The sequence below is a fragment of the Centruroides vittatus genome, unplaced genomic scaffold (genome assembly GCF_030686945.1).
Source record: "Centruroides vittatus isolate TY-2023 unplaced genomic scaffold, ASM3068694v2 contig_546, whole genome shotgun sequence".
Taxonomy (NCBI): Eukaryota; Metazoa; Arthropoda; class Arachnida; order Scorpiones; family Buthidae; genus Centruroides; species Centruroides vittatus.
The window spans coordinates 190,317-204,025 of NW_027122322.1; the positions used below are offsets into that span (position 1 = coordinate 190,317).

At 28.1% G+C, this 13,709-nt stretch overlaps 1 protein-coding gene across 1 annotated transcript in view; it reads right to left on the reverse strand.

Annotated features, from left to right (window-relative positions):
* Positions 1–13,709, reverse strand: part of LOC136978534 (muscle-specific protein 300 kDa-like) — a 232,983-nt gene that overhangs the window by 168,199 nt on the left and 51,075 nt on the right. The window contains 6 exon segments of the mRNA XM_067274254.1: positions 468–679; positions 2,865–3,061; positions 5,026–5,255; positions 6,434–6,526; positions 9,965–10,048; positions 10,150–10,245. Coding sequence (XP_067130355.1) covers positions 468–679; positions 2,865–3,061; positions 5,026–5,255; positions 6,434–6,526; positions 9,965–10,048; positions 10,150–10,245 — 912 coding nt within the window.

Sequence of the window (13,709 nt, forward strand, 5' to 3'; positions counted from 1 at the left end):
CCAACCAATACCTAAAAGGAAATGTTTGCTGTTCAAAAGTTACAGTGACTTGCAATAAAACCTGGTGAAAAAATCCATTTTTATACAATTGGTCTTGCAGAGAAAATTGTTTAAAATAACAACATAGGAATAAAAATTTCAGAAGAATTAGAAATTGTTGGTAATTCTAATCTCATCTGCTATTGGATGGAATACTTATGGTAGAAAACATCTAGTGTGATCAAGTATTTCTTTCCCTATTCTGTAACAGATATCCAACTCAATTACATACTTGAAATAGGCAAAACTTCCATGTAATTGCCCATGGACAATTAAATGAATCGTTTGTCAATAAAAATTACATTCAAAACAGCAGTGCCTCACAATTGTCCATGAGAAACTAGGTGAGTATTTACAGTAATTTGTTTTATATATTCCACATTTAACTTACAATATGAAAAATATGGTGTATTTTTATATTTGCTTACCATGTATTCTTGTTTATAGTTAGTGATTGGTTGATTTACTATTTTTAAAATTGTTTCAGCCTGATTTAACCAAGTTAATAAAATATCAAAATCATCCTGTTTTTGTGGAATTGTATCCATTTCAGGAGATGCATAAGTTTCTGGATATTTATGTAAAAACTGAGCAACGTATGTCATAATAGATTTTTCATCTGGTTGTGGCACATCAACATCTAAAAGATCAAAATAAATAATAATCTTTTTATTTTTAATCCTTTAATCTTACTGTAATATTAAACTGCATTATATTTAATCTGAAGTGAAAATATTTTACCTCAAACTCGAAAAGATTTAAAGTTAATTTAATTTAAACGGTTTTAATTATTTTTAAAACTAATAACTGCATTAATAATAGTACTTTGTATTAATTTTAATAAAAAATATTGTATTAATAATGTACGAGGACTGTTTTTTTCAACCTCCGATGGTCCATAAAAAAAAGACAAGTGTAGATAACAAAATGAATTTATTACCAAAAGTCAGGTACAAACATGGTTACTTTTCGACATAATCACCATGAAGATTGAGGCATTTGTCATATCTGTGAACAAGCTTTTCCATCCCCTTGTCATAAAATGTTGCCGCCAGTGAATTGAGATGGCCTTAACAACATTGTTTTGAAGATCATCATTAGTTCATTAGTCTCAAAACTCTGTTCTGCTAGCCAAATTTTCAGTTCAAAAAAGAGATGGAAGTCTTCACATATTTAAAAGTTCCAAGCTGGGTGGAAGTCTGAAAGGTAAAACTCTTCACTACCTTTAAACACCCAGTATATAGCCCGATTTAGCGCCGAGCAACTTCCACCTCTTTCCTTAACAGAAAAAGTGGCTAAGAGGGCAGAAGTTCAAGAGTAATGACAATCTTCAAAACAACATTAGAGCCCATCTCAAGTCATTGGCAGCAACATTCTATGACAGGGAAATGGAAAAGCTTGTCCACAGATATGACAAATGCCTCAATCTTCACAGTGATTATGTCGAAAAGTAACCATGTTTGTACCTAACTTTTGGTAATAAATTCATTTTGTTATCTACACTTGTCTTTTTTTTTTTTTTTATGGACCATTGGAGGTTTGAAAAAAAAAACAGCCTACATATTCAACTGGAATTATGAAAATCTGAATTCAGTTCTACATTATATATAGTAAGCAGTATATTGCATCTAACAATTTGAAAGAGTTTGGGTTAATAATCAATCAATGATCCTATTAAAAGCAATATATCATATCCATGCATTTATTATTACTGATCAAAATTAATTCAAAACATGAGCAGTTTGTCTTAAAAATTACAATCAAAATTTGCATATTATTTTATATATAACAAATAAAATAAATAAATATATATAATATTCTGTATGTGATATCTTGTAACGAATATTACAAGTTGAAAAAAACATTAATATTTTTAATTCTTACTACATCTTACATAGAATCACATAGTTTATTCCAAGTAAAGGAAATACTCTATTTTTTACATGAGTTTAAAACATTAAAACACTACTAATATTTAAATAAATGCAGTTTTTAAGAACTTTATATATTATTATTCTATTAATTATTTTATCATTATTATTCTACTATAAGTTAATAATCATATTCATCTATCTTTACAACATGAATCAAAATCTTTTATTTTCTACATTCTAAAATATTTGTGTTAATTATTGAAGGTTCGACTTCTGTACTGGTGTGAGCAAATAATTCACATTCAACCTTTTAAAAACCAGTAATAAAAATTTGAAAACAAACGTTTTCGACCGTTAACTCGGTCTTCATCAGGTTCTAACTATTGAGATTCAAAACTGTTCCAGAACGTATTCAAATTTTCGAATAGAACCGTTGCGCATTCGTGTTACGTGTTGGCATGCGTAATACGTGTGGCGCAAAACACAACGAAATTACAATCCATATACAAACGAATTAAATGGAGCTATGGGGAACATCCCCTTCATAACAAAACTTCCAAGCTTGAGAAATGTTACACGCATCTTTAGAATTGATGCAGGTTGTGTGCAGTCCAGCCTTGTATATTTCCAGACTTTCCAGGGATTGCAGATGGTCCAATCGGTGGGATATTTTAATCAATTCCGCGTTTTGCAGATCAGCACTTATGCCCGGGATTGAGGCATAAGCAGAGAGGGTAGTGGTGCCTCTGTTGCGGTCGATATCATATTTATGCTCACGTAGACGCTTGTCGAGCGACCGTTTCGTTGAACCGATGTATACAAGCTCTCTTTGGAATCTGCTATCCCATAATGGAACAGAGTATACCCCCGGTGCCATTCTTTTATCTACGATGTCCTTTGAATTGCGCATGAGGTCATATATAGTGTTAATTATTGAAATAAATACATTACCTTCTGGATCCAACAGCCTTGCAATACCAAGATCCGCTGCAGCAATACGAAAAGCCATTTCCAAACGTTCTCTATTTGAAAGAGAACCGAGAGCATCCATATTGACTAAACTGGGACGAATACGATGGATAATTCCCAAGAAAGCCATTCCGTTTCTCCAACTGGGACCAAAGTCATTCACTTGAATGCCAAATCGCCTAAAATAATAAGATATATTTTAATATATTATAAAATATTTTTATTACACTAATGATTATAAATTTTTAAATCAGAATTAAATAAATAAAAATTAAAGTTTTATTAATACCCACTCAAAAACAATTTAATGTAGTATGTATTTCTTTATTCTAATGTTTTGAGTGGATATTTTGTACCACTGCAGTTCAGAAAGGAATAATTACTTAAATTTTTATTTATATTCTTATAAAAAATATTAATGTTAGTCATATATATAAATAAAATCTTATGCTTTTGGTATAAATTCTCTTATTCTTTTAGATTCTTAATTTGCATTGTTATACAAAAAAAATAATCTTTCTTAAAAATGGTACAAATAAATGTAATCATTTCCATAAGCTAAAGTAAATTCATAAAAATAAATACTAAGAACAATTTAGATATATTTTTTGAATGAAATAATATCTAAATAAAAATTTCTTTAATCATTATAAATATAAAAACTATAGATGTCCCAAAGGGTCAGGAGAGGATAATTGCTCTCCCAAAATTTGCTTTCTTCATTCTTTTCCTTTTTTGCTTTTTTGAATAACTCAATTAAGAAAACACATATAACGAAAAGAACAAACTAAACAAAATAAAATAAAATAAAATAAATAAAAAATAATAAAATAAAGGGTGCACACATTAGAAGGTGGCGATATTTGCAACATTGCATTCCAAACAAATATTGACATGTAAATCTCCTAATTTATATCTTAGTAAACAGGTAAATATCTAAACCCTCACATACAATATAATTACAATTAAGCACGACAAACTTTTTAACAAAAACTTCCAAGTGGTGGAAACAGATGCTGCATTCCTTCTATTGATAAATTCCACAGCAGGCTAGGACATGATTTTGAGTTTGACAACATCAGGATCACATCTCCACTTTACTAACAAGTGTCAGATATTAATATTCCAAAAAAAAAAAAAAATTGGGTGAAAAGAAACAGCAAAATAAAATGAACCCAAATGTATTTGTATAATCAATTACATTTGAATATACTGTATATTTCTGCAGATAAGACAACCTTCAGATAAGACAAGGTATAAATTTTCAGCAAAGTTTTATAGTTTTAGCATTTGTCTGCCATATAAGACGACCTCCAAACTATCAATGGCCTATGAATTTAGTTTAGATCAGCGATCATCATCTGAATAATAATACTGTATAGCATATACGGAATTATGTCCTATTCGTAATGTTTCAAATGAACAAATTTTATTTTCTGCCTTGCTATTGTTGCAAATGTTTGCACTGATTTGGGCATTCGGGTAATGACCTTGACTATTCACAAAAACGTTGTATGGGTTATTCTATTTTGTGGACATGCCCTACTCTCTACTAGTATATAATTACAGTTTGTCCATTTTTTTTATAATAGTTGTAATTTATATAAATTTCAATCTAATTTTTTTGTATCTGTCCTATAAGACGACCCCAGATTTTGGGGGCCTTTTTTGTGATTCAACTATCGTCTTATCTGCAGAAATATATGGTAATTAATAAATAATACTTTTCGCATATACAATTTCTAACAGTATTAGCCCTTCTGGCATTTGCCAGAACAGCCTTATGGCCAGACTCCCCACTGTATACTGCCTTGTAATTTCAAGAATTTCAGCAAATTTTGCTAGTTCTCTCTTTTTTAACTGGTCTTATAATTCTGGCTTCTTCCCATTCCACTGCATTACCATCCTGCAATGCAAAGACTAATAGTGTCATTGTAGCTAGCTCAAAAATGTTAGTTGATAAATATAATTTTTGCTAGATTTAAAAGATTTTATTGTTTGTTGTGTAAATTTCATCCAGTTGGAAATTTTTTCATTAATATTCAGTTCTGTTGTGTTAAATAAGTTATTAATTAATAACTAATTATAATAATTGATTCAGGTTAATATATCAAAATAACGAAACCTAAATCCATTCACTTACTGACTAATGCTGTTTTTCACCCATTGTAATAATGCTTTGCGAGCTCCACCTCTCCATCTCTCTGCAGGAGTAATCTGTTTAGCAGCTGTTGCTTGTACTGAAACTACACTGGGCTGAGCTGCACCAGGACTTGGTAGAGGGCTGCCTTTTCCAATACTCTCTACACTACTAGTACTGCTTAACTGTAAATAAGCAGCTTGTTCTGCCAATAGTTTTGTGTTTTCTTCAATCTACAATAATATAAATTATTTTTATATTATTATAATATAGTTTTATGATAAGTTTTAATATATTCAGTTAACATATTAGCTACAAATTATAAATTCTATCTTTTGATTAAAGTTGAATCAATATATAAAATTTACTATCTATCAAAAGTTGCATTTAAATATTGTACGTTTATTCATTATTTATAGTACTGTACATAAAACACCAGTGAATATGAAATACACAAATTTCAAATAAAGAAATACAAAAGTAAGCAATAAACTGAACAGTAATTAAATTATATAAATTCTTTGTCAAATAATTTTTAAGTCATACAGGATACACCATTTTATAGAGATAATAAGTTATCAGAATGTTTAAAAATTGTAAATTAATAAAATTTTATCCACATAAAAACATTTAATAAAAAAATCAATTTTGTACAAAAAAAAATGTTTAAAAACTGAGTTTGATCAGGCTAAGTACATAAATAAAAAATTGCCAACTGGATGTATTTAAATTTACAACACAAAACTTTGGCTGAACTAATGTCAATGGTTAAGTTTAAATCCAATGAAGAGCTATAAACTAGCTTGAAAACATTAGTTTAGCATAATTTTTGTGCTGGGTATTTAAAAGGTTGGTTTACAAATTCAATAAGAATATAATACAAAATATAAATCTGATATGTTTCATATATTTTAAGATGTACTTGAACTATTGTGTAGATATAATTTTATAGCATAATCTCAAACATTGATCAATAACATTTGTAAAAAAATTCATTGTTTTCAAATATCAATGTATTAGTGTTTCCTTTTGTTGCTTTTATAAAACTTATAAATTTATTCTACATAATTCAAATAATAATACCTTCTAAAACAACCAACATGCCATGAGAGGATCGTAAGTGTGCCATGAAAATTTTGAAGGTTATCAAAAAATTATTTTCAAAAGAAGCCCAAAGAACAAAGAAAGGTTAAAGTGTGCCATGAGATAAGAAAGATTGAAAAACAATGCTCTAAAAAATTGTACAAGTGATTAAAAAAATTAAAAATTATTATTTTCTTTCTTGAAATAAAGTATTGTACTTGTAAAATAAAAATCAAGAATTATAATAATGGCAAGAATACCAATAATCCTCACTTAAAATTAAATAAAATATTTAATATGAATATTAAACAAAGATATTTTTTTATACCTGGAAATGAAGAATGATTGTCCATATAAGTCCTAAAACAATAGCTGGTTTACCATCTACTACATCAGATGAGTTAATATTCACTAATTTTATCTAAAAATTTAATAATTAAAAATATTAAAATTCAATAAATTACAATTTTATTAAACTTAATTTTCCTAAATTTATAATAAATTAAAAAATATTTAAGTATTCATTTAAACTGGTAGATTATTTTAATTTGGAAAAATAATTATAATATTCAAATATAATGTGTATTGAATTGAAAGTTTTTTCAGTTTAAAATTATCATTTCATAATTGTACAAGAAATTATTGAAGTGAATATAATGTAATTTATTTTCTTTATGTTAACTCAAATGAAAGTGAAAACAGTAAAACGTTAATAAATTGATTAAAATTTACATATATTTTTAATCTTTACAATAAAAATTTTATGCTAAGAAAAATTTTTGAAGTTTTATGAAGAAAATCTCATATGAGGAAACAACTGGTTAAAGTTCAATGTATGTGTTACAAGTAAACATTGACATTACCTGGATAATCTCAACATTATTTAGATTTGCCACATTACCCATAAAATATATAAATTATAGAAACAATACATTACTATTGGTATCTAAATTTATTAATAACTAGCACTTTTGATCTAATATAAACCATTTTAAGTTCTCAGCCCATTAGAATGAATGGATAATATATTTTATTCTAATAGCAGAAAACCTGAAGATGGTTTAGATTAGACCAGAAGTGCTGATCATTAATAAATTTAGATGTTAACTGCAAGGTATTGTTTTTCTATATATGTTAAAAATTTCATGATTTAATAAGGTAACCAATCGTCCTCCTTTAGGGAGAACAATCCTTCTTTTGTAAGTTCTGTCTTCCCTTGAAAAGTGTCCTCCATATCTCCCTTTTCAATATTTGAAGACTAATCTGTAAATCTCCGTATTCAATCGATGCCGAGCCAATCCATTGCATGTAATGTGATGTGATGTGTTTATATTTGACATGACAATTCATTAAGGCTTGGTACAGTGCAGCGAGATGCAATCACAAGATGCATGCGCTCTGCATGCAGACCTTGAGAGAGAGCACTGCGTGCAAGTGGCTTTGTTTACTTTTTACCAAAACACAACATGACACATACGCATGCAGTAGAGATTATTATAGTGTATTATTGTTGCAATGAATAAAATGTTTCTTTTATTTACGATATTTTTTCCTTCAATTTATTCGTGTCCTCCTTTTCATTGCATAAAAGTTGGTCGCATTAGGTTTAAGTATTTATAAGTAATTTATAATGCAAGTATAATGTAACAAATGAGACTTAAAATTTCAGATAATTAGTGTTTATGTCATTAATTATTTTATAATTATTAAAAATATTTTAAATATGATAACATTTTAATATTAATTAATAATCTCACAATAATAAATTTGAGAGAAACTTTAGGAACAGAGAATCAAAATTAAAAATCTAAAAAACAAACTTCTGCAAAAAACATCTATAATATTGAAAAATCTGTAATTTGCATTTATAAAAACTTTTTAAACATAATAATATTATATAAAGTAAATGTTTGTGAGCATGTACTCATTGATACAAGCAGCTAAAATTGTCCCAAGTAACGTATAAAATAATAAAGTTTAGCTCACTTAATACACCTTTATGTTATTTTATGAATATTTGATTAGAATATGTTTCAAATTAATTTTTCAATTTAGTCATGATCACATGTGTATAAGGCAAACAAATTATCAGAAATCCAAATGTGTAGTAGAAACTCTATTATTCTATAGTAGATATCAATAACAAAAGCATAAAAATATGGGATATGGTAGATAATATAACTGAGTTTGTATCCTCTTTTTATATTGAAAAACCAAAATTAATGGCAAATTAACTTTTATATTTATAAAATTTTTCAATATTTTAGCCTTATCAGATAATACCATTATTGCCAGAATAATATTATACTATCTACAGATAATCTAGAGATAATATACTATTACCACACCATCCATTTAGTCACATATATAAACAATTAGTTATTAGTTATACAATTTCAAGGAGACTGTATACTGATGAAAAAAATTATTAACATTTAAAAGTTTTCAGTATAGGATGACTAAAAATACATTTTACTTCACAGTTTAAATAATTTTATTTGAATTGTCAGATATATTTTTGCGATACACACAGTGGTCAAAAAGTCACTTAATCGAGATACATTTTAAAAATAAGTAAAAACAGCTGGAACAGCTGCATTTATTATTATTCATAATTCAGTTGCTTCTTCAGAAGGGATTCATAAATAATAACATGCAGCTGTTCCAAACTGGTTTTAACAGTTCTTAAAATATGTTTTAGTTAACTGACTTTCAGTCTACCCTGTGTCAATATGCCATACTAATGAATATATTAGATATAAGTTTAGTTTTAAGTTTTCTTTCTTCTTTGTTCTTCCTTTTGTTTTCTTGAATTTTCTATTAACATTCCTTCCAGTGGGTGGAGTAACCCTTTCCATGAACCAGGTTAACAATGGGAAGTGAAGTCTCTGAGGATACTAGAACGATAAGAAGGTTCATTCTTGGAGTAGACTCTCACTGAAGGTAGACGTGCGAAGGTTACACTCCTGCTTGTCATCTAGAAGGACAAAGGAAGACAAAGGTGGCCTACAGAAAGAGAAAGGATCCTGCTAACATAAAGAAAGAGAGACAATGTCCCTTGTATAAGGAGAATCTTCAAAGAGATCCAAAAAAAAAATCAGTGAGAAAATTTAGAGTGGTTCCCCACCAGAAGAGCATCAATACCAAACAGGGTATTCTTTATAACTGCCTGGGTATTCTTTATAACCTCCTCTATCATACTAAAACTTCTTGTTGTTCTTCCTTTCCTTTTTAGTTTATAATTTAGTGTAAGTTAGTCATAAGATTACAAGTCCATCTTTTCTTATTTGTCACGAGTGCATTCTTTTCTTCTGTATTCGCTCAATTCCTCACCCCAGTTTGGGATATTGTACAAAATTAACAGTTAGAATTTGAAAGAATATTGTATATTGCTAATCACATGAAGGAAAAAAATAAATAATTGTTGTTATTTTTTTTTGTGTACTGCCTCTCGTGGATTATTGTACACTCATGTGACTATGATAACCCATATAATTTATTAACTTAATGTAAAGTTAACTCAAAAATTCTGAGTTAAGATTTTTTCTCCATTCATTTAGGATCTTAAAGTTATTTTCAAAGTTTAAAATGTTTTTAAAAAGATATTATTGGTGTATTTATAACTTTTTGATGTATATTTTGAATATGATGTTTGTATCTCAAAGTCTATTTACAATTTTTATTATATAGAAGACAATTACATCAAATGTGATAAAACAATACTATGATACGAGAAGTAAAAGGATATATGTACTATTTAACATGAACCTTCCAGTATCTTCAAATTTTTTCATAATAAGATTTATTATATATAATGATTGCAAATATATTTAAATGTTAATAAAATAAAATAACTTACTCTTCTTCTTTCCAAAAATCTAAGAACAGTATTAATATTGCTGATAAAATGAGGTCGTCTTAATCTTTTGCCTCTTTCGCCATACTGAAAAATGATAAATTTTCAATTGTGCATTAAAGATAGATTATTCCAGCAAAAATATAAGTAATAATTCTGCTTAAATAATAACGAAATTCTTATCTTACTAATCTTTCCCCAGACAATACTTCTAATAAAACTATTAATTTTGTTCCATCTCGAAGATCTCCTATTAAATCATTTACAATAATGGGAGGTTTAACCTAAACATAGAAGAAAAATTGTAAGAATGTATTATCATATTATTCGTAAAATGAAAATTATTGCCTCATCTTATAAATGAAAAGCAATAATATTTCATCAATATAATTAATCAATAAATTTGATTTACAAAAACTTAAGAAACTACTAATCAAAAATTAATCAAAAATTAATCAAAAACTAATCAAAAATTAATTATGGTTTGTTAAAATTTCCTAAAAATAATAATTACAAATATCTTATTTGTATTATTTTATCATTCGATGTATCATTTGTATTATACAAATTGCATAATCACAATATTTAAATATTAATGATATAAATTTTTCTTATACTGTATGAAGTATTGTTTTACAATACAAATAAAATCTACTCAGGAATTTACTATATAATAAAAAACTTAAAGCTAACATGAAAAGTTGAGTTAACCATAAAAAGTCGTAAAACTTGGCACTGCCTTAAACTTTATCTTTACTAAAAACTGCTAAGTTGAGAATATCAAAATAAAACCTTATTGTAAGGTGAACTTTTAAACTTTTATTTTGGTAACTTCAACTTAGATTTCAGTCTAAGATAAAAGTTAATATATTGTTTTTAGTATATTTATTATGACAAAACATGAATTATAAATTAATAATTTGTACAAGACAATAAACTATAAACTTCTGTTCAAAATATATTGTATCTCAAAATATTAAAAACAATATAGAAAGTAAAAATAAAAATATGATCTTCTTTACTGAGCAGAATTTATTTTTCTTTTTCCCATTTAACCCTTTGAAGCAGATGGTACACGGGTGTCTCATTTTTTAAAATTAAATATCTTTATAATTAGTCCAACAATTACGAAAACACGGTTTCAAAGAAGAAATCTTTATAATTATTAACTATATAGACTTGCTTTTGGATAAAATATAAAAGTATGGTTCCTATTTACTATTTAATAACATTTATTTGATAAATATTTATTGTATTACAATTTTTTAATGGCATTAAGTTTGGAAAAATTTTCTGAAAAATATTTCCTAAGTTTAAGTTTTTAAATAATTAAACTGAGTTTTTCTGTTGAAATAATTATGAAAAATTGTTATCTTTAAAGTTGAGTGGACAATATCAGAGGGTTCTTTTTACTTGAAATAGTCAAATGCAAGATATATCACTAAGGTAACTAATTGGTACACGCTATCCCATTCTGCACGAAGGGTTGTTAAATATTCCTGTATGTAAGATTTGTCAATGTTGATTATGTTTGTCTTTAAGTTTTAGCATTGTAATGTTTGCTGTATATTTTTACTGAAGTGCTCTTTACAAGTTTTTTAATTTCAAATTTTTGCATGTACAGTACAAATATTTTTGGCTTTAGTGGAATACCTTGTAAATAAGTCCTATTGTTTGTTTCTGCCCTTTATGTTGTATTTCCCACCTTTTCTGGTAAGGTTAGTTTGTAATTTGTTTCAGGTGTAACTTTGAATGAATAATCCATATAACAGCTAATATTTTTTACATAAAACACTCAAAAATCAAACCATGGCAGGTAAATAGTGCATTAGAGAATTCAAACTTTTACAAGCAATTATTAATTGTAATATTGTCACAATGCCGAGCTGCAATTTTTAATGATATTTTTAATTTATTTAATTTAAAATATATGCTCTCCACCTCAAATTAGTACTGTAGTGTCTTGCCCCTGTACATCATACTCTTCCTTTAACAATATAGTCATGACGGTCATCTATTAACTGCTTTCAGGGGAAGTTTTGAAAATAATAAAATCAAAATAATGTGACTTCCAGTTTGCATCAGAAGTTTGTATATAGTTAATCAGAGCCTCCTGCCCCTAAGGTTTCCATATCTGGTCTCATCTTTCATCTATCTAACTCCATTCTCGAGATTAAGGAAAGACATACAGTGGATGGATGACAGTGGAATTTATAGGTCTACAATTTTTTCAAATTGGAGCCCAATTAGGAAAGTTGATGAATTGTTGTGTGTAGATTTGAGTGATGAAGAAGAATAAGAAAGACAACAAAACTAGAAAGGAAAGAAAGAAAAAACAGAAGTACCCAAACATTGTGCAGATCTATAATAAATTTACAGGTGGAGTGGACCTCATAGACAATAAAAAAGTAACTTTCAAAATAACAAGACATCTAAAATAAAGTATTATTTTCAGCCTTTCAATAATATTGATATTTCTGTGAATAAAACCCTCATTGTTTGAAAAATACTCAACCCAAATTAAAAAATGAAGTCCATTGACATCAGGAGATTTCTTGCATGAAAATTTATCAGAATCTTTTCAAACAAGAAGCATGCTTTCCACACTTACATCTTGAAAAATGGAAAGGATAACAATAGAAAATGAGTGACCATTTATCAGACACAATACGCATAAAAAAATTCTGCAAACAATGCACTTAAAAAACATTGAAAATCAAAGAAATATCTTCTGCATGACTTGCCAAGTTCATTTGTGTTCAATGAGTAACAGAAACTACTTCAAGCTATACATGAAAACTAATATTATATGTTTTTTTAAAAGTAAAGACTTTCTAAGTCATAAATCCAACTGCTGGAACATATCTTCATGATATATGCTTTTGTACCATTGATGCAGATTGGGACATATTTGTCTCGTGTGTGGCTGTACACCATAGTATATATATATTTTATTTTAATTTTTGTATAATTTCCTTTTTTTCCTTTGTCTATTCTTTGTACCTTCTAGAAATTTCCTTCTCAACCCTTTCTTCTTGGCTGGTGGTGACTAATCCCTTTAGAACAAAAGAGGAATGTGGCCCTGAGGGCTGTGTGTGTGAACAATGGCAATTCTTGGCTGGGACTCCGATGAGACAGGACGGTAGAAGTGGATTCTCTAGTGCATTTCAGCAGCGCACAGAGAAGAAGTCAGATTCAAGAATCAAGGAAAATTCAATCTAGAAAGATTATTGAGCTTGAAAATTACCATTGAAGTGAACCAAGAAAGAATAAGAACTATCCCCAACAACTCCAAGAAAGTGAACGTTTTGAAAATCCACCACCCAAGATCATCACCAGTATTTGGGTACCCACTTTCCTCTATCCTATCATTGGTTTCTGATTATAAAATTCTTCCTCACTTAGTTGTAATTAGTTGTAAGCACATAGTTATAGTTTATATTATATGTGTTGTAAATCTATTGACGACGGGAATAATAGTGTCACGAGTGTAGAATTGATAATAACCTGTTATACAAATTATAGTATGGCTTGTATTACATGATTGTACTGGGACAGAGAATAGCTGGCATCCCAAAAAACCTGTCTTACTTCACGCGAAATAAAGATATTTATTACAGTAGAACATCGATTATCCAACCCCCGATTAACCGACTTATCGGTTAACCAACTGCGTTCTAGTCAGCAAATTCAAATGTCCACTAGTGATGTGGCGCTACAATATTTGGTTATGTCTTGGCTACTTTAA